At 43.8% G+C, this 18,907-nt stretch overlaps 11 protein-coding genes and 1 non-coding gene across 12 annotated transcripts; 7 read left to right on the top strand and 5 right to left on the bottom strand.

The window, feature by feature from the left end:
* Nucleotides 1-110: 110 nt before the first annotated feature.
* PICMEDRAFT_14026 (hypothetical protein) lies at nt 111-1,158 on the top strand. The gene has a single exon (XM_019160191.1). It carries the CDS (start codon nt 173-175, stop codon nt 926-928), a length of 756 nt encoding a protein of 251 aa, XP_019019567.1. The 5' UTR covers nt 111-172; the 3' UTR covers nt 929-1,158.
* Nucleotides 1,159-1,245: 87 nt separating this feature from the next.
* Nucleotides 1,246-3,347, top strand: PICMEDRAFT_14025 (hypothetical protein). The gene has a single exon (XM_019160190.1). The coding sequence runs from the start codon at nt 1,317-1,319 to the stop codon at nt 3,189-3,191; it is 1,875 nt and encodes a 624-aa protein (XP_019019566.1). The 5' UTR covers nt 1,246-1,316; the 3' UTR covers nt 3,192-3,347.
* A 20-nt stretch (nt 3,348-3,367) lies between these two features.
* PICMEDRAFT_56715 (hypothetical protein) lies at nt 3,368-3,949 on the bottom strand (the record flags this gene model as incomplete). The annotated part of the gene is made up of 1 exon (XM_019163195.1): nt 3,368-3,949. The coding sequence occupies one exon, from the start codon at nt 3,947-3,949 to the stop codon at nt 3,368-3,370; it is 582 nt and encodes a 193-aa protein (XP_019019565.1).
* A 206-nt stretch (nt 3,950-4,155) lies between these two features.
* On the bottom strand, nt 4,156-6,190 carry PICMEDRAFT_14024 (hypothetical protein). Its single transcript, XM_019160189.1, has one exon. It carries the CDS (start codon nt 6,184-6,186, stop codon nt 4,243-4,245), a length of 1,944 nt encoding a protein of 647 aa, XP_019019564.1. The 5' UTR covers nt 6,187-6,190; the 3' UTR covers nt 4,156-4,242.
* Nucleotides 6,191-6,365: 175 nt separating this feature from the next.
* Nucleotides 6,366-8,442, top strand: PICMEDRAFT_14023 (hypothetical protein). Its single transcript, XM_019160188.1, has one exon. It carries the CDS (start codon nt 6,428-6,430, stop codon nt 8,111-8,113), a length of 1,686 nt encoding a protein of 561 aa, XP_019019563.1. The 5' UTR covers nt 6,366-6,427; the 3' UTR covers nt 8,114-8,442.
* A 176-nt stretch (nt 8,443-8,618) lies between these two features.
* Nucleotides 8,619-8,692, top strand: PICMEDRAFT_t36. Its single transcript has one exon. It is a non-coding gene; the product is annotated as a tRNA-Val (tRNA).
* Nucleotides 8,693-8,813: 121 nt separating this feature from the next.
* PICMEDRAFT_14022 (hypothetical protein) lies at nt 8,814-9,933 on the bottom strand. Its single transcript, XM_019160187.1, has one exon. It carries the CDS (start codon nt 9,810-9,812, stop codon nt 9,054-9,056), a length of 759 nt encoding a protein of 252 aa, XP_019019562.1. The 5' UTR covers nt 9,813-9,933; the 3' UTR covers nt 8,814-9,053.
* A 130-nt stretch (nt 9,934-10,063) lies between these two features.
* Nucleotides 10,064-11,326, top strand: PICMEDRAFT_29360 (hypothetical protein; the record flags this gene model as incomplete). The annotated part of the gene is made up of 1 exon (XM_019162588.1): nt 10,064-11,326. The coding sequence occupies one exon, from the start codon at nt 10,064-10,066 to the stop codon at nt 11,324-11,326; it is 1,263 nt and encodes a 420-aa protein (XP_019019561.1).
* Nucleotides 11,202-12,206, bottom strand: PICMEDRAFT_82147 (hypothetical protein). The gene has a single exon (XM_019164994.1). It carries the CDS (start codon nt 12,074-12,076, stop codon nt 11,465-11,467), a length of 612 nt encoding a protein of 203 aa, XP_019019560.1. The 5' UTR covers nt 12,077-12,206; the 3' UTR covers nt 11,202-11,464.
* A 27-nt stretch (nt 12,207-12,233) lies between these two features.
* Nucleotides 12,234-13,383, bottom strand: PICMEDRAFT_14020 (hypothetical protein). The gene has a single exon (XM_019160186.1). It carries the CDS (start codon nt 13,326-13,328, stop codon nt 12,336-12,338), a length of 993 nt encoding a protein of 330 aa, XP_019019559.1. The 5' UTR covers nt 13,329-13,383; the 3' UTR covers nt 12,234-12,335.
* A 454-nt stretch (nt 13,384-13,837) lies between these two features.
* Nucleotides 13,838-15,097, top strand: PICMEDRAFT_70081 (hypothetical protein; the record flags this gene model as incomplete). Its single annotated transcript, XM_019163543.1, has 1 exon — nt 13,838-15,097. One exon carries the CDS (start codon nt 13,838-13,840, stop codon nt 15,095-15,097), a length of 1,260 nt encoding a protein of 419 aa, XP_019019558.1.
* A 274-nt stretch (nt 15,098-15,371) lies between these two features.
* Nucleotides 15,372-18,779, top strand: PICMEDRAFT_70080 (hypothetical protein; the record flags this gene model as incomplete). Its single annotated transcript, XM_019163542.1, has 1 exon — nt 15,372-18,779. The coding sequence occupies one exon, from the start codon at nt 15,372-15,374 to the stop codon at nt 18,777-18,779; it is 3,408 nt and encodes a 1,135-aa protein (XP_019019557.1).
* Between the last annotated feature and the right edge of the window lie 128 nt (nt 18,780-18,907).

The following is an 18,907-nucleotide window of genomic DNA, read 5'->3' as shown; positions in this document are numbered from 1 at the left end:
AATTTCGCTTTTTTCCCGCCTGCGTGGCGGTGACGGCGACGTGGCCGGTGGCGGGATGTGGCCTTGTCAGCATGATTTGAAGAGGCTGTCGGGATGATAGAGGTTGTTCAGGCAGGGCAGGGTCAATGCTCCAGGTCTGCTGGAAGACCAACAAACACTCGAGACATTGACAATGGCATTCTTCGCAAAGCTCAAGTGCTATCTCACCTCGGCGCTCGTCATCTGGGCGCTTTACCACGTCGCCACAACCTGTCCTCTGTGCAAGCCTTTACCCTACGGAGTTGAGCAGGAGGACTCGTTGTGCAAATACACGCACACGGGCTACTCGTACGTGAAGCCATACACGCAGCCGATTGTTGCGCCAGTACTCGAGTACTACAATGGCTCTCCTGTGAAGCCGTACGTGGACGAGTCGGTTGTCGTCGTGCAGGAAAACTACAACAAGTTTGTTGGGCCGTACGTCCCTGTCATCCAGGCGCAGGCGGAGGCCGCCTACGCGGTTGTTCTCGACAAGCTTGCTGCACTCAAGGCCCGCTTGGACGACGACACCCTCGCCAACGTGAAGAAGATTGTCATTCCAGACGGAGACAACATCGACGCCTTCATCGGGACCCCTAACCCGGAGCAGGAGAAGACCGTCGACCCGGTCACGCCACAGGAGGACCTTGTCGAGCCTACTCCTTTGCCAGCGGCCTCTGAGACCAATGTCGTTCCAAACACAGAGGCCGCTGAGGAGACGGCCTCGTCCGGCTCCGAGCCAACCGAAGAGGTCGAACCTATCCCAGCCAAGACCGACGGCACAGCTGCCGCAGAGCCTTCCTCCAACGGCAAGCTGGAGAAGCTTATCGAGGAGGCTGAGAGCGTTGTGGGCCAGATTGCAGCAGAAGAGGTGATCGAGGCAGCACAGGCAGCAGGCCAGGCCCTATGAGGGTGGAAACTGCTCGCTCACAGGCACCTGTACTCAAAAATCATCTATTTATGTGTATATCATCACTCCATGTATACGTTTCCCCCTTTTTATCTTGTTTTTTGTCTGGTGTACCCCTTCACATTCTATTATTCTGGCACTGGCGCCCACCGTATATACTTTTCCTTTAAGCCTATACCCGAACCCTCTGATCTGACAAGTCACGTCTTGCTCTTTTCGGCAGTTTTCGCTCAACACCGTAAATAAAATTATGTTGCGGACTCATTTGTAAGCCTTCAGCGGGTGTTTCTTGTTGCCCTTGGGATCAACTCTCATACTGACCTCTGGCGCCCTCAAGAAGAGCAAGACTGTCAACCGCCACCGAAGAGCACGCTAGCATCGAACTCCAATGAATATCGCAAGATTCCTCCGGAACCTTGTGATCTTTTTCGCCTCACTCTTTGTGTTCCAACACGTACTCAGGGTGTGTCCATTGAAGTCTCCTCTGCAGTACAACTCCTTGAGCGAGGACTTTGACCCGGTCTGTATCTACACCCACAAGTCCTACGATCTGATCTCCCCATACCTCTCATCGGCATATGAGTTTTACGAAAAGTCTCCCATCAAACCCTACGTGGATGCTCCGCTTGACGCTTACGTGAAGCCCGGATTCGATGTCGTCTCAGAACACCTCGACAAGCTGAGCTCCTATGTGTCGGCATACCGTGAAGCCCACGAACAGAGTGTTATCGACACAGTGGAGTACTCGTCGAAAAGCATTTCAGGACTGATCACAACCATAGCAGAGTTTATCAACCGTACCATTTTCCCAGTGGTGAGAGAATGCACAAAGATAGCCATCAGTAGAACAAATATCTATTCAAGAAAGTTGAGGTTGTACTGCTATCTGAAATGGAACATCTATGCCAAGCCATTTTTGCTACGTGGTCTAGATAAGTTTCTGGCCTCAAGATATGGAGAATTTTTAATTCAATTCGAGAGATCGGAATATTTCCAAATGTTCGAACAGACTGTTGCTTACATCTACAGAAGTATGGTCGTAACCTTCCACTACATGTCAGAAAAAGTCAACTACATTTATGAAATTATTTTGGCGTCTAGGGAAACAGAGGCTTATAAGACGATGCAATTCAAACAGGCTTTTTTGAATGACTTTGCCAAGTACCTACCGGGTAGTTTCAATTTTAAGTCCAGCCAATCGACTACCTCTTCATCTACGACTACGACGACCTCCATTTCTGTTTCACTGTCAAGCCCACCTTTGCTGTCTATCTCTGTATCCTCTACCACTGTCTCTCCTTCAGTGTCCACAGGTGAAAAATATGAGTCTCTGCTCAAGAATACAATTTCCAGCGCTAGCGAAGATTTTGTCTCTCAAGTGAATGAGCTTGCAGAGGAATACAAAGCAAGATTGCACAATAAATTGCAACCAGAAATGAGAGCTTTGGCTGAAAACGTAAACACCGGTTATGACGATATTCACGACTTATTAAACAGAATCAATCAAGTCAAAGACGAGACCAATCCACTGTATGTTTCAAGACAGGATTACAGAGATGCATTGGCGGCCAAGAAATCGTCCATTGAAGTGCAAGCTCAAGAAATAGAAGACAAAATGGTTAAAGAAACTGAGAACTTCCTTGACGACGTCTTAAAGATCCGCGTCAGCATAATTGAGACTCTGGAAGAATTTGCAGACTCGACCTTAAACGCATATTCTGCAGCTATTATCTCCAATGGGGATGACTGGAAGGAGTGGAAGAAGTACAAAGATTTGAAGAACTCACTCATCAAATTCAGAGATGAATTGATTGATAAGAAGCCTGTCGACGACTTGACGGGGTTTTTGAATAAACTGAAAAGAGACACTGCTTTATTTGCCAACGAAGCTGGAAGTTACATGTCAATTTTGAGAGCCAAGGCAAACATTGAATTCCAAAGCAGGGAGAAAGAGGAAAAGGAAGCCAGAGAAGAAGAATTGGCTAGATCTGTTGTGTCAGAGGAGCGTGCAGAAGAAGAACAATCGACATTGGCAGAAATTCAAGCAGCAGAATCTACGGTTTATGAATACGATGATGATGAGGAAGAGGAAACGCTAACAATAACGCAAACCAGGTACGTAACACAAACGCTAGACTCTGATGTGGAAACAGAGGCGACAAGTGTTGGGTCTGTCAGCTCCGAATATATTGTGAACCTAGTTCAAGAAGGTTCAGACGAAGTCAAGGTGTTACTGGAACCGGTTGATGATGAAGACGCTTAAATTTTGATTAGTTCCATTTCATTCTATGTTGTATAAAACTTTTTTTACTTTCTTTCAATCCTTCTTCTCTTCTTTCTCTCCCTTTTTTCAATCTTCTTTTATGTTTTTTACATTTAATATATAGTTAATAATCATAATAATATGAGTGCTAATTTTTTTACAAAGCATACACACAATTAGAAATCAATGAATCTGATACCATTCTTGTCTACAATTTTCACGTTCAACCCTTTGAAGTCAATTGGCATTCTCTTGTTCAATTCTTCTTCACAAAGCTTCAACAACCTCAATCCCGTGTCTAAGTCAATATCGTCTTTATAATGATGATCCAATAAGGACATGGTGTAGAAGGCCGCATATCCGTGAGCTGCATAAGGCAAATCACATCTCGTGCCCAAGTAATCAATCATGCTCAAAAACCCGTCGCCACCGTCTTTGACTCCCGCAACCAATATCTGTACTTGGTAAGGTTTACGGGATCTGATGGACGTCGCCAACTCATGTCTCACAAACGATGCAATCTCGCTGGATTCCATGTCGTATCCTTCCCGAAGGCCGAAAAGCTGCACATTTGCTTTGATGTGTTCTGCAAATTGAGTTGTATCTCCTGATTCCCCGGTAAAGGCTATCATGTTGTGTGTGTTTAGGTCAATGGTCTTATCATCGGTAGCCTTGAGCACAGAAATACCTCTGGTGAACGCCTTCGACGTGGCAATCAAGGTGCAGTCCTTGAGACGAATTCCTAAAACGATATCCATTTCGTTGTAACTGTCAATGTGTTTGTAATTGTAGGTGTAACCAATATGTTAGTCTTTAGTCCTCTTCCCCTTTTACTATACAGCCCTGCCGAAAACGTCGCAACTTCACTTCAGACTGGCTGGGCTACACAGGAAACTGTTTGCCCTCGTCTCCCATGATGCGCACCAATTTTTACAGTTTTCATGTCATCAACTCAGATTGATCTGTAACGGGAATGATATTTTGATACTTTTACATATAGCGTATATACTAAGCATACACATGGACTCAGGCTTTCTCAGAAGAGAACCTATTATTTCTCTATGCCCTTTCCGGATTGACTGTAAGTCTCAAGACGCCTCTTCCACCACTTTTTCTTCTCTCCCTCATGGTGCAGGTCGTCGTCGGAAGACCTTTCTTCCTGGTTCTGAATATTAACGATAGATTCTTCTATCTTGTTCTCGTCTGCTGTTTTTACACTAATTAGCATGTCATGCGAATTTGGATCTTTGTGTAAAACATATTGTCCTTTTGAGGTCAAGTCTTTAAAAATAAGTTCTCTCGTGCGCCCCAAAGACTCGATCTCACTGATTCGATCAATAGTCTCTCTCAAAAGTGAATCAAACTTCGGATCGGAGGCTATCTCATGGAACGCCCTCATCATCGGAACGGAGTCTGCACGAACATTTGAATCCGTCCCAATTGTGAAAATGTTCATCTTATCATATTTCTCGATGTAGTCAGGTCTTGTCATAACTTGTCTTGCTCTCCAAAGAGGTAATTGAGGTAGCTTCGAAAATTCGGTTGTAGACTTATTTTCATTTCTGTCTCTATCCATCTCCACCAGTTCTCTCATCAACAACATTGCACTAGTTGCAAATTTACCAGACTCCATAACGTCGTCATCCATATCAGCTCCCAACAAGGCACAGTTGTTAAGAAACCACAATTTTTCACTGTCAATCAACTTGTGTGCTGCATCGAATACATCCCATTGTGATGCTACGTGATTCAAATGTTGTGGCCGTCCTCCAATCATGTTGTAGATAGCCTCACACTTCTGATCATCTAAAGACTCCTGAAAGAATTTAATTCTTGAACTTTTCAGGATCTTTGAAGCTTCTTCCAACTGTGTATCTTCAAAATTTATCACCTGCAATCTAGTTGCAAAAGTCTTCAGCTTTTCAAAAAGCCAATAATCGTCACTGATAAAAATCATGGTCAGCATTCCTGAACTTGAAAAGGTTTCTGCCTTCTGTTGCAAAAGCTCGACAATTGATGAATCAACTAGATGGGAATTGTTGAACGTCAGTATCAACGGTTTTTTCGTTTTACGTCTCCGTTCAATCAGCACCTTTTCCAATTTCATGAAAGCTCGTTCGATGTCAAGAATTGGTGTCGACTCTCGAGGACCTTTCATACTGAATAGACTTCCAATATAATCCTCAGAAAACTCAAAATTCAATGCATTTCCAATACGAAGTCTCATTAATTCATTATCTGACGAACAATCAACAACAACGCAATCTTTTCCATCCACACGATTAATACTTTCCATAACAGTACTTGTCTTTCCGGTCCCTTTCTCGCCTAACAGTAAATAATATTTACCTTTGATCTTTCCAGTAACTATTTCATCAATCCACTTCTGGTTGACTCTCTCCGCCCATAACTCTTTATCCGAATTTCCAACATTCTCTTGATGTTTCAGTAACATCAAGCTCTCGTGATTGTCAAAGCTGTCGTCCATTTTCCATAAAACGTTTCTTTTGTAAATCTTATGATATAATATACCACCAAGTACCAAAACTCCTAAAGATGCCATAGTGATTAGGCCGGCTTCGGTACATTTTCTAACGATGCCTAGAAATTGTTTCCAATAGCCGTTACCATTTTTGTTCAACTTTGGCCCATCACTATTACCGTTCCCTTTCCCATTCCCTCCATTGTTGCTTCCGTTGCTTCCGTTGCTTCCGCTTGTGCTGCTGGTTCCTTTTCTATCGGTATTTTTAGAGCCATTGATAGTTTTTTTCGGTTTGTGAAGAATACTTTTTATTCTTCCTTTCACCCTTTTGATTTCCTCCTCATTTCTGGCCTTCTCCTCATCGTTTAATTCAGTAAGAATCTCAGTCGGGTCAATTGGCAAGAGCGGATTCAAAGCAAGTCTAGAGGTCGTATGAAATTGCTTCAAAACTTTACCTGTGAGATTGGGGTGCAACCCTCCGTATTTGACAGATACTTTACTTAGAAGCAGCATTGGCTATTAGCGTGAAATAGTAATTTATGAAAAGGTCAAAATATACAATTATACTATGATGATGAATCAATAAAGATTTTTGTTGATATCCTATCCTCCCCGCATGCCTTATCTAATGATTTTCGGGACCTCTTGGCCTGGTCAATAGATGCCCATAATTTTTATGCGTTTTACTCAAACTATTCTCTCTAGTGTCCAGTACATGGGTGTAGGCTCTTAAGCATTTACACTGTTGCTAAATATGATGAGGATACACAAGGCGAGTCAGCTGCAGGGGTCGATAACCAAAACGATCGTTTTCGGTTTGCTAACTTTGTTTATGACATATACCCCATTACCAATACTAAAGTTTATTTTACTACTATTGGATGTGTGTTCGTATTGGGCCCGCTGCATCTTCAACAAGCTGAAGAACTCATCGGAGCGTGTTTTACTGAATAAGCTAAATCGTTCAAAGTCCTGGAAAGAGTTTTCAGAAACTGCACTAAAGTTAGATAATGCATTTCACAATGATGTATGGAAGGACAATTTGATATCGAGTAAATATGACTACAGATTGATTCAAGAGAGAATGCAAGATTTACAAGATGCTCGAGAATCTGGCAATGTTGCAAGGTTATTGAGTTTGTTAAGGGCTGGAATGCTAAGAAATTTTGGAGGCATTTCAAATAAACGCTTGTACAACAGAACTTATATTGGTACTAAACTTTTGATTGAGGAATACAACAAAGAAGTTAGTACCTGTTTACGATGGATTGACGAACAGTCCATAATTGAAAACCAAGTGAAGCTTGACTTCTATCATGATGCAAAGACTACAATTGGTACAACTGCACTATGCTTGCACGGCGGTTCCTTGTTTGGGTTTTCACATGTTGGGGTCATCAAGAGCATGATCGATACTAACTTATTGCCTAATGTTATAGTTGGCTCTGGATTTGGATCAGTAGTAGGCGCATTGGTGTGTTGTCTGGAAGCAGATGAATTGATCGGAGTACTATCGAATTTGAAGTATCACATGGCTGTCGAAGGATATGGTTTAGGTAAGGAGCGCAAGTTTGATGAAAGCAACGCTAATAACGAGAAAGCAGAAATGTATTTGAAATGGATTGACAATTTGAAGAAGGGCTTTACCATAGAGTTGAGGCAGTTTATAGAGTATACATTACAGAAAATTGGAAAAATTACTTTTAAAGAGGCATACGAGAAGTCAGGCAAAACGTTCAACATTCTAGTTTATCCAACATCAGATAAAATTCCTACCCTACTAAACTTCTTGAGTACACCATATATTACGATAGAGAGTGCAATATACTGCTCTCTAGGCAGTGGTGTTCTGGACTCGAAAGTCAGGGACACTAATGCTGAACTCAAGATTAAGTATTATGGTGAAATCTCTAGTTATTCCACTGTTGAATGTGAGTTCGAGCCTCCTTACCAAGTTAATGGAGATTCAATAGAATTAAAAAATTCACCGTACAATCGCATAACAGAACTGTTTAATGTCAATCATTTTATCATATCTATTTCAAGACCGTATCTAGCGCCATTTTTGAACGGAGATTGGAGGGTAGTGTACAATAATAAGACATTTGGGAAAAAAATATCAAACTTGGTTAATTTGGAGATGAAGCATAGAATAAGGATTATGAGCAAGTTTGGACTGTTAACTAATTTAATGAGATGGTTATTGGTTGATGAAAAGTCAATTCTTTTAGAAACTAATCACATAGCGATAATACCGGTGGGAAACAAATGGATTGTGTGGGATCTATTCGATCTCTTTGTTCAGAATAAATCTTCTCTCAATTACTGGGTTGATTGCGGAGAAAGAAGTGTTTGGGGAATGAAATCTTTGTTGGAAACACGATTCAGAATGGAATTTATGTTGGAAGAATATTTTGAAAAATACAGAAAAATCAATTGAACATAATTCAAAGGAATGTGAAACAACGCTTTTTGAGGCGAATGGCTGAAAGCAATTTGTCTTTTACGATTTACAGATGGTTTACAACCGTAGTAAAAGAAAGGTTGTCCCAAACAAGTATTTCTAGCAGGAGGGCTTAACAATGTTAAATTGCAAATGTCAATGGTAAAATCCACAGTCTGTATAAAACTATTTTGTTAACTTCAAGATGAAGGAATCGTGATCCGACAAAATCTAACTATCCTTCCTTCTACCTCTACCTCTCTGTCGATATACTCACTTCGTATACGTATAATCAAACAACAGAATGAAAAAGAGTCGAACACTTCATTTTAAATCTTTTTTTTAATATCGTACTTACAGTATTGCTTTTTAATTTCAAGAAATTAAAACGGCATTCAGTCAAAAAAAGTCAGAAATTTAAAAATAATCTTTTAGATGATTATCCTTCTGAGTTATTACATTATAAGGTATAATTAATCTAGCCTGAAAAAGTTCAACAAATGGTCGGATGGTCTAGTTGGTTATGGCATATGCTTAACACGCATAACGTCCCCAGTTCGATCCTGGGTTCGATCATTTGAACTATTATTTTTGGTTTTTATTCTTTGTTCTTAGCTTTTCATATAATTAAGCTTGCCAAGGTCCAAAGCCTAATTTTCATTATAAACAAGTTTGCAACATATTTTTTCAGCATGGGGTAAAAATTGTTACTCCAATCTAGAAAGGTTGGCTTTTCTTCGCAAAATTTGCATCCCTTTTGACTGATCCACAAATTATGATTAAATTTGACTGATAGCTAGAGTAAGCAGGCACTTCAACTAAGGAACGCTTGCAACTAAGCTCAATCCTACAAGCCTGAAAATCCGGTTCAGTAATCTTATAGAGAGTGGCGTTGCCTAAATATGGTAATCATCTTTTAGTATACGTCTGGTAGACTTTACTTGAAGTATAACTTTACGGCATTAGTTGTTACTAAATATGAGTATTGGCGGTCTGCAATTGACAACCTATCTTCAATTCTGTCATTGCTCTGGACAGGGCCAGGTGAGATGGAAAGAATTCCCGATATATCGTCTGCTCTTCCCGTTGTTAGAGGAGTCAAAGAAATAAGAAGGGATGAGCGATGTAGTAGTGCAGGTAAGAACTGTGGTGCACCAATGATGGAAGATGAAGTGACAACGTATAGAGCAGATTTTTGTTGGATTGTCATGATCTGTGATAGAAGCTTGGAAATAGTCATCGCGGGAACAACAGATAACAGGAGCTCAGGGTTCTCTAATATTACCACCGGAGAAGAATCACAAAGTTTTGCACTTTTTTCTAATTGCTCACAAATAGACTTGTCCCATGTATCTAGAGAGATTGAATCTTCGGTAATATAGGATTCAAAGGTGAACATGTTTCTATTTTTTGTGACGTATTTGTGAAGATATTTTGAATATGTGAGTTCCGTGTTAGAAAAGGAGTATAAGAATGTGGGCGATGCAGTTTTTTGGCGATTTGGTGATTGAGGAGAAAGATAACATTCGTTATCATTGGAAAGAGATTGTTGAATGATTCCAGCCACTAACCAGCTTGGACAATTGAACGGTTCGTGCACGATCAAAGATAAAGATTTCTGGGGCGACAAAAGATACTGTTCATGTTTGGAATAGAAAGCAAGCCCTTGCTCTTGAAGATCAGATGCTGAAGCCATAACGGTTGTGTTGTGGTGACTGGCACGGGTGGAAAACTTTGAAAGCACGTTATCTTTCAAGATAAAGCTTAGGGGGAAGAAAATAAATAAAAATTCAAAAATTAAAAAATGGCGTTCAGATGCGATCGAAGAATTGTGTATGTTAAAATTTTTTCGTCAAACTTCAAATTCAACATTGACTATCAGTCAGACTCCCACAATGACTGTAGTGACCATTGTATATTGTTTTCGCAGTAAAAAATAAACCAAAAATGTCATTCAGTGCTGCTGCATCATACAGTGCTGCTGTCAAGAGACCAGTTGAGCCAGTTGGCCCATATTTCCTTGCGCACGCAACCAGAACTTTAAAAGGCCACTCATGGTCTGAATATGAACAAATTGAAGCATCCAAGAACGTTGTTAACGTCGAAGAAAGAGATGCTGATGAAGATCTCTTTGACGCTGAAATATCAGACCCAGAATTGTTGTCTCATGACCCAAGAGACTGGAAGTCGTGTGATTTATATGCTGCATTAGGTTTGTCAAAGTTGAGAGTCAACGCCACTCCAGACCAGATTGTCAAGGCTCACAGAAAGGCTGTTCTGCAACATCATCCGGATAAGAAGTCTTCCGCAGGTGGTAACTTGGACCAAGATGGTTTTTTCAAGATCATTCAAAAGGCTTTTGAAACCTTACTAGACCCAGTTAAAAGAAGACAGTTTGACTCTGTTGATGAAAGCGCTGAAGTTGCTCCACCAGCTAACAAGTGCACAACAGAAGAAGAATTCTATGCTGCGTGGGGCCCTGTTTTTGTTTCTGAATCCAGATTCTCTAACAAACAACCTGCTCCACCACTAGGTGACAGCAACAGCACAAAGGAAGAGGTTGAATCGTTCTACAAGTTTTGGAACAATCTTGACTCTTGGAGATCTTTCGAATGGCTGGACGAAGATGTTCCAGATGACACCAGTAACAGAGACCACAAGAGGTACATCGAAAAGAAGAACAACAACTCTAGAAAGAAGAAGAAGAACGACGACAACAAGAGATTGTCTGATCTGGTCAAGAGAGCACAAGCTGAAGACCCAAGAATCAAGAAGTTTAAGGACGAAGAAAAGGCTGAAAAGGCCAGAAAGAAGTGGGAAAGAGAAGCTGGTTCTAGAAAGGCTGAAGAGGAAGCTAAGGCGAAGGCTGAAGCTGAAGCTAAAGCCAAGGCCGAAGCAGAAGCCCTGGCCAAGGCTGAGAAGGAGAACTCCAAGAAATCCAAAGAGGCAGCAAAGAGCGCAAAGAAGAAGAACAAGAGAACCATCAGAGGTGCTGCTAAGGACAACGAGTACTTTGATGACGCTGGCAAGCAAAGTGCTATCGATGCTGACATCGACTTACTCATTGAATCCTTCGATGACCTTCTGCTCACTGAAGTTGCAAGTAAGTTAAAGGATGCCAAGGCTGATGCGGCCAAGCAAATCCTCATTGATGCTGGTGCCAAACAGCTTGCTGCCGGCAAGGTTTCTTCCCTGTCTTACTTCAAATGAATTGTCATGAATCTTGGGAATTAATTTCTATATATTTATTTGTACACAAGTACATTTGTGACTCATACACGTATAAAAGTTATGTACATCTGAAGTAGTTTGACTAAATGTCATGCGGCTTGACAAAAATGTAGGACGCTACCAAAACTTCCACCATTTTCTGGAATTGAGGGAATCATTGTACTGCTGTATCACTGACTGTTGGCGCAACAGAGCGTTATTGAGGTTATCCACAAGCTCCGATTGTGTGTGCTCCATTTGCTCGACATGGTTTTCCCTTTCCAAAGCAAACCATGAGTACTGCGCCGTCATGTACACCGCACTGGCCAAGAGAAAGAAGGATGTGATTGGTCTTTTAAAGTCCGACAGCGTTGGCTTAGCAAGATGACTGTACTTTATCCACGCCTGCCTCTGCAGCTCCGCATGCCTGCTTTCCTCCTTCATCTTGAGAGCTGCAAACCGTTGGTTGATACGCTTCAAACGTTCTTCGATCTCAGAGCTCTTGGACCGATACTCTGGCGCCAAGGGAGACTCCGGCTGGTATAACGAGGAGGTGGTGTTCTGTATCGCTGCATTGCGTGCTTTCAGCTGTGCTTCTGAAAGCTCTTCTATCTTTTGGCCCCCATCGGCCTGTATTTGCTGACCATGGTGTGCTCCTGGCGCTGTCGTCGTCTTCTGCGAATCTTTTTGGCTCTGTTCTTGCTGCTGGGCAAGCTCTTTCTCCACACTGTCAGGGAAGACTATTTTCATGGTTGCTTATGCTGTCCTTCACCGAGCTAAATAAACCACGCTTCTTTTCTCCTGTAAACTTCCCTGTATACGACCCGGCTCCGACTTCTACTGGTCTGTCTTCTTCACATTCCTCTCTCTCCGTTGACATGCTTCTCAGAGTTTTCTGAGGTGTGCGAGACGGACAAAAAGCTTTGCGCTGGTCGAGTACCTGTTTTGGTCACTTTACAGGGAAATGTTTGGCTGATACTTAGATAAATAGACTGATGCTACACGGTGGTCACCACTCCGAGTCGCCTGTAGCCTTCTGGAAGACGTAGTCCTTGCCGTTGATGTTCATGAGGCCATCCTTGAGGGAGCACTTCCACCTGTTCCTGACCCGCTGGACACGGTCGTAGAGACAGAGCATGATGTTCTGCTCGATGTCATTGCCTGCGCCGTCGCCGTCCGGGTCATCGCCGTCGCCGTCTGCATCTTCGTCGTCCTCGTCGTCGGAATCGTCTAGGTCGCTATTGATGGCGTCGCTGTCTGCGCCCAAGTCCGACCCGAGATCGTCGTCGTCGTCTTCGTCGTCGTCTTCATCTTCGTCGTCGTGGTTGGTGGCAGAGTTGCCTGTGCCGTTGACGGCTCCGCCAACAACCTTCCTGCTCGAGCCGTTGGCGTCTTCGTCGTCGTCGAACCCGTAGTCGAATGACCCATCCAGCTGATTGTTTCGCACGCTGAAGGTCACTGTGGGCATCGCCCCCTTCTCAAACCGCCCGCTGAAGCTGCCACCCGCGTGTCTGCTTTGCTTGGCGGGCACAACACCCACCAGTCCGTCGTTCTGACTCAGACCCGGCGCCGAGAGAAGGTCCGTGTTGGCGTCTCCGCCCACGGCGGCCTCTGTCTGTTCGTCCGGGAACCCCAGCCCCGCTCCGTCCTCGTTCTTCACCCCCACGGATACGCCCTTCTTCTCATCCTCGTCGTCCTCGTCCCCGAATAACCCTTCATCTGCGTCTCCCTCTCCGTTTGCGTCTGCATCTGCCTCGTTTGCTGTCTGGCCAACTCCGCCACCGTCCTGGTGCTCTGCATCCGCCCCGCCGTCGCCCTGCTCCTCTGGGTCACCCCACGGAAACACCGCCACCTTCGACGCCAGTAACCGTTGTCGCCAGATTTGCCGTAGGTCCTGCAACGTCTGCTCGTCAATACCTGCGTTTTCAAAGTCCTGTCTGGACTCGACAATCACGTCCTCAATAATGCTCGTGTAGAGCTCTGCACACGCTGGGTTCGACATAGCTGCTGCTTCCTGCTGCTCCCTACTGTATTATGTTTTAATCCTTCGGCTCCTTCGGCTCCCCTTGTCGCCATATGCTACCCGGGTTCTTCTTCATTAAGATGTTCCCAGCAGGCCGTCTCTTCCTCCACGGAGGTCGAAGCGACAGGCAGGGGTCGCGACAGCGCTACTGTTGCGCCCGGCGTAGAAGTACTGAGCTTCACGGGCTGCTGAGCTTTGTTTGGCGTTTGGCGCCTTGATGAGCCAACGTTTCAGGAGAAGACAGGCCCAGGGGACGGCACAAAAGAGCAGAAGGACAGCCAGAAATCATGCATGCCGCAGAGAGACCACCGCAGAAGAAACAGAGACTCTCTGACCAACTCTCGTCGCCGCTGATCCATTCGCCGTCGCCGGCGAACACGCCCACCCTGAGACACGTAAACAATGCACTTGCAGAGGCAAACAGAAGCTCCGGCTCTGTCTCGAAGGCCGGCGGCAGTGCTAGCCCAGCTGTACACTCCGGGTCGAACATGGAGAACAAGGAAAACAGGACGGCGGGAGAAAGTACAGGAAAGACGTCGCAGAAGTCCGATGGGCAGGAGCAAGAGCAAGAGCAAGAGCAAGAGGAGCAGGAGCAGGAGCAGGAGCAGGGGGAGTATGAGTATGAGTATGAGAATGACAATGACAATGAGAATGAGTATGAAAACGAGTATGTGAACCAGCCATCGAGCAACCGCCAACACGATTCGGTGCTAGCCGGCTCGTCTGACTCTCTGTCCCCGGTCAAATCGACGAAGTTGGGCATCACGTCGTCAGCGGCAGCTGCTGCCACTGCTGCGGATACCGCCGACGACGCAACCGGCGTGGGCTCGCAGCCCTCTTTCAAACAGCTTATCGCACGGTTCCACCACATCGTCAAGGATAACAATCGTGAGGCGTCGCCGGACTACGACGCAAGAGGCCCAACCCAGGACCAGGACTACGAAGAGAGTGAGGCAGAGGGCGAGGAGGAACCGAGCACGGAACTCCTCGTGTTTAACAACGGCCTCTCCACTCTTAAGAACAAATACCAATCTACCATTAACACGTTGCAGGTCAAGGTGCACGAAAACACGGCCACCATCAATAGCCTCAACAACCAGATCGGCGACTACCGAAGCAAGATCGAAAACCTCCACCTCACGGTCCAGCAGTCACAGCTGGACGCCCAGGCACTTGCAGACAAGAATGACATCATGCAAGACGAGCTCACTATCTTGCAGAGCAAGATCGCAAAGCTCGACAAGCAGCTCGTGCTGGAGAAGACGAAGAAGTCGAAGCTTTCTGCGCAAATCACCCAGCTCTCCGAGCTCCTCGAAACCGTTTTCAAGGGCTACGAGTCAATGCATGCAACCGTCTCCGACCTTCGGCAGGAAAATACAGACCTCCACCAGTCCGTCTCCCAGTACGAGACACGCATAGCTGCCTTTGACGATACCCTCAAGTCGGAGCTCGAGTCCTTGGCGCAGGAGCTCTACATCCAGTACGCAGAGAAACACGAGGCCAAGATTGCCAAGCTTCGGGCCGCCTACGAAAGCAAGTACGCTAAGAAGCAGGCCACCTTCAGAGATAGATTCCAGTTGCTGCAAGACCAGCAGGAGACCCTGAAACAGGAGCTGACCCACGTCAAGAACAGACTGCAGGTCGAGACCAGCGAAAAACGACAGCTTGTAAAGCTATGGGACGAGTACGTCGCCCTGGACAAGAAGGATGTTGACGAGATGTCGAACTTCGTCAAGCGCCTCAAGTAAGTACCGATGTAGAAGTATACCTATCGGTACAGCGGTATAATAGACAGACAGACAGACAGACATAAAGATATATACTATGTAATACAGGCTCGCTGCTCTTTGCTTTTCGTGCACTCTCCCCCTTTTCGACTCGATTCTGCACCACCATCATAACAGGAAAAAGCCCACCACGTCTTTTGCAGTCACCGTGTGTCCCTCTCCCATTCCCTAACCGCAACCAGCATTGCAGGACAGCCGTCTTCTTCCTGCCGCCTAGCATTCTGTCTCCCCCACAATGGCCGACTTGGACGGCCTCAACATCACGTTTTCCAATGGTGACGTGAATCCTCCAAATCATACTGTGTTTTCAAACACGCTGCATAATGACTCCCAGTCGACCATCAACAGCACCAGAAACCAGCATGAGGTTTCCCTAGCCAACCTACAGTCCGAAAACACAATGCTGCACAAGAAAGTCGAGTACCTACAGAAAATTATCAAGCTTAAAGACAACACTATTGACGATCTAAACAAAAAGTTGATTTCCCTCTCACATCACAGCCGGGAAGGGAGCACTGCCACCAATAGCAGCTCTGCAACGAAGACAAGCCACGATGTTGTTTCAACCGAAAGTTTGGAGAGTGATGACAACAAGGAGCCGAAGGAATTAGCAGAATCGAGTTTTACTGGAGACGCAATCACACTAAACTCTCCAATCAGTCATCGACAACAGTCTCAAACTAACCATCTGGGCACGGCATCAGTAGATTCGGCTAGCTCGCAAACTATTTGGGAAATACCCCAGCGCAATAGCAATAGAACTGCCTCGTCACACTCAAACCTCTCGTCATCTAAAAGCTCTGCTCACGGCAGCGATAATTCGATAACACCACAACATATAACCCACTTCTATTCTCAATCCCGATCAGCAACCCACACTCCGACATCAAGTGGACATGCTATAAGGAAGTCTGTTTCGTCGACAACATCCTCACATTACTCTAACGACGATGAAGGAGAGAAAAAGTTTGAAGGCTATGAGCTTGGAAATGATTACGAAAACACGAACGGTTTATCATCCCACGATAACACGGTAGCGGACTCTTCAAATAATTTAACGCTAGATTTGCAGAACCAATTGCATTATGCAGACATGACTCTTGGATCTTCTCCAAGAAAACTGTCTCCAAAACGCCGGCCACAGGCATCAGGCAATGCAATTAATGCAAAAGATCTTATTGCAGAAGGAAATCACAACGACAACGACAACGATAACGATGATGACGATGATGATCTTCATTTCGGTATAGTGTCAACCCCAGAAGAACCAGTGTACAAAAAATTAGGGCAGGATTCTCTATATTCCAATTCATCCACTGCGCTGGATTATCTACCTTTAAAGACGCCTGTAAATTGCAACTTTGACTCATCGATTACCGATCTACCCCTGGCAACGCCCGTCTCAGAATACTCTGTGTCTTCAAGCTCCATATCTGGTACACCGAATAACATGCATTTGGATAGCACTTTCCTGCATCCTGCGACGTCATATCAGAACGGTAAACAAGAAAGGGTTGCTTTAGTTCCACCCACCTTACCACCACATCCACCACCACCACCTCATCATCCTTCTAACGAAAATTTGCATTTTTCGAGGTCACAACCACGATCACGATCACAGTCTCAGCTACAATCACAATCAGAATCGCAGCCCCAATCGCAATCGCAATCAGAATCACTGCAACCGCAGAAGCAAATTGTCCAAAAAGCTGTGGAACCTACAGATGATAGTGAAAAGTTCTTGTTAAACAGCTTAAAACATTGTGTTATACGAATCGAATCATTGATTGATCCACAAGGACTAGCAGTTCCTATCGATACAATCACCAACCATGTGATTGCGAAATCAAAGAGAGATAACTACAAGGTATCATTCCTTGTTTATACTGATGAAAACCCTTCACAGTTAACCCCAATTTATAGAGTTAAGAGATCATATGTTGAATTGTTGATAATGGATAAGACAGTAAGACCGTTGATACCTTCACTACCTAAACTACCAGATTTCCAGCATGTTGCTTCTCTCAACTGCAAGTTCTGGGCACATAGTAAAAAAGTGATTCAAAACTATATCAACAAACTCCTGACGTTGTTGAAGTCGCAAAACCCGTTAGATCAAGACAATCCGATATGGAAACATTTCAGCAATTATTTTGAATTCAAAATGGATCCAAATAATTTAGAAGATCCAGAATATAGTGTTCTGAACTTACAAGATAAAATATGTTACTTGCTATACATAAGGAAAAACTTTACCATGAAAACATATGATTTTGCCAAACTATCTTCCCAGCCAGAAACGAATGAGCTTGTGATAAACTTCCTTCTAACTAAATCTCAAGAAGTACTGCTTTTCGATGAAGTCGGAATTTTTTTCAAGGGTCAGGAAGTCACAATTAAGAGAAAAAAAAAGTTTTCCGCAAACAAAAGTTGGTCTTTTTTTGCAGAAAGTGAATACGATGCCTCTGAATTGTGCTCTAAGGTTAATGCTTGGATCGAGTCTTACTCTGGGCCTCATGCTAGTGACGAGACTGAAGAAAAGGCAACCGCGGAAGGCAGAACAAAGCACAATTCTGAAGAGTCGGATCACAAATCGTCTTCCAATGACAACATGCTTTCACCATCGATCAATACTCCTTGGAAGATATTCAAAAAATCAAGCAAGCAAATACCGCCTAGTCCAAAGCCCAACCACAATAACAATAGCAACAACCATAACAACTCAACATCAAATTCATCCTCGCATTCATTGCCTTCTACTCCTTCAAAAATGATATCGTCAAACTCGTCTACACCTTCCAATAATCATAATATCAATGATGTACTCAATTTCAAGGCAATGCCTTATGAGAGTAACAAATTGACATCTGAGAGCAACAATAATAGTAGTAGCAACTTGATGCCAATCTCCCCCTTAAGACATGGTAGTGATAAACCAGTTGAAGCTTTGTTCCAGCCTATAGATGAGACTCCCAAATATTTTAAATCAACTTTAAAATATTCGTTTGATTTATGCCCAAAGTACAAATTATACGGTTTATCTGTGCCCTCCATTGTGTTCCAAAGTATCACATTTTTGTATCAGCAAAGTGGAGAAGGGTTTGAGGGGATATTTAGGTTGAATGGTATGATGTCGGAAGTGAATAAAATTCAGGAAATCTTTAATAATCAATACGATTGTGAACTAGCTAAGCTTTCACCAATTCCGGACGTACATTCGATTGCTACTTTATTGAAAAGATACCTACGTAATTTAAAGGATCGCCTACTCTCAGATGAAGTTACCTCCGAATTATGTAGGATTATCAACAATAATGATAACCACCTCAAGAGAGAACAAGATAAAACTGAAGATGAGGCAGAGCGGGAAGTTTCGGGGTTAATATTATCACCCACTACATTGCTCTCCCCTTCAAGCTCTGAGGAATTCAAGCAGATATATAAGTACAAAGTCCCCCAGCTAAACAGAAATGTACTTTATGCATTGTTTAAGTATCTCCGGGATGTTTTGAAGATGGGTAAGCATAACAAGATGACGGTGAGCGCAATGAGTGTCTTAATGGGTCCAAACTTGACACAAAGCGATGGTGGTGGACAGATATGTACTGTCCTTTTGGAAAACTTTAATCAAATTTTTGTATAGTAGTTGTAATCACAAATTTCTCTTTCTCTTTTTTCTTTTTATTGTTCTTCATTTTTTCACTTTTCCAGTTTCCGTTTATTACTTGAATAGGTAGAACCCTTGTTCAAGAAATGTTTATTATTTACTTA

This window comes from Pichia membranifaciens (assembly GCF_001661235.1).
Source record: "Pichia membranifaciens NRRL Y-2026 unplaced genomic scaffold PICMEscaffold_1, whole genome shotgun sequence".
NCBI classification, from domain to species: domain Eukaryota; kingdom Fungi; phylum Ascomycota; class Pichiomycetes; order Pichiales; family Pichiaceae; genus Pichia; species Pichia membranifaciens.
Note: the sequence above shows the minus strand (reverse complement) of the source record. Positions and strands in the feature narration are given on the sequence as shown.

Excerpts from the sequence above, each read along its gene's own strand:
- PICMEDRAFT_14024 (XM_019160189.1), bottom strand. The coding sequence starts at position 6,186 with ATGCTGCTTCTAAGTAAAGTATCTGTCAAATACGGAGGGTTGCACCCC.
- PICMEDRAFT_14025 (XM_019160190.1), top strand. The coding sequence starts at position 1,317 with ATGAATATCGCAAGATTCCTCCGGAACCTTGTGATCTTTTTCGCCTCA.
- PICMEDRAFT_82147 (XM_019164994.1), bottom strand. The coding sequence starts at position 12,076 with ATGAAAATAGTCTTCCCTGACAGTGTGGAGAAAGAGCTTGCCCAGCAG.
- PICMEDRAFT_14022 (XM_019160187.1), bottom strand. The coding sequence starts at position 9,812 with ATGGCTTCAGCATCTGATCTTCAAGAGCAAGGGCTTGCTTTCTATTCC.
- PICMEDRAFT_14026 (XM_019160191.1), top strand. The coding sequence starts at position 173 with ATGGCATTCTTCGCAAAGCTCAAGTGCTATCTCACCTCGGCGCTCGTC.
- PICMEDRAFT_14023 (XM_019160188.1), top strand. The coding sequence starts at position 6,428 with ATGATGAGGATACACAAGGCGAGTCAGCTGCAGGGGTCGATAACCAAA.
- PICMEDRAFT_14020 (XM_019160186.1), bottom strand. The coding sequence starts at position 13,328 with ATGTCGAACCCAGCGTGTGCAGAGCTCTACACGAGCATTATTGAGGAC.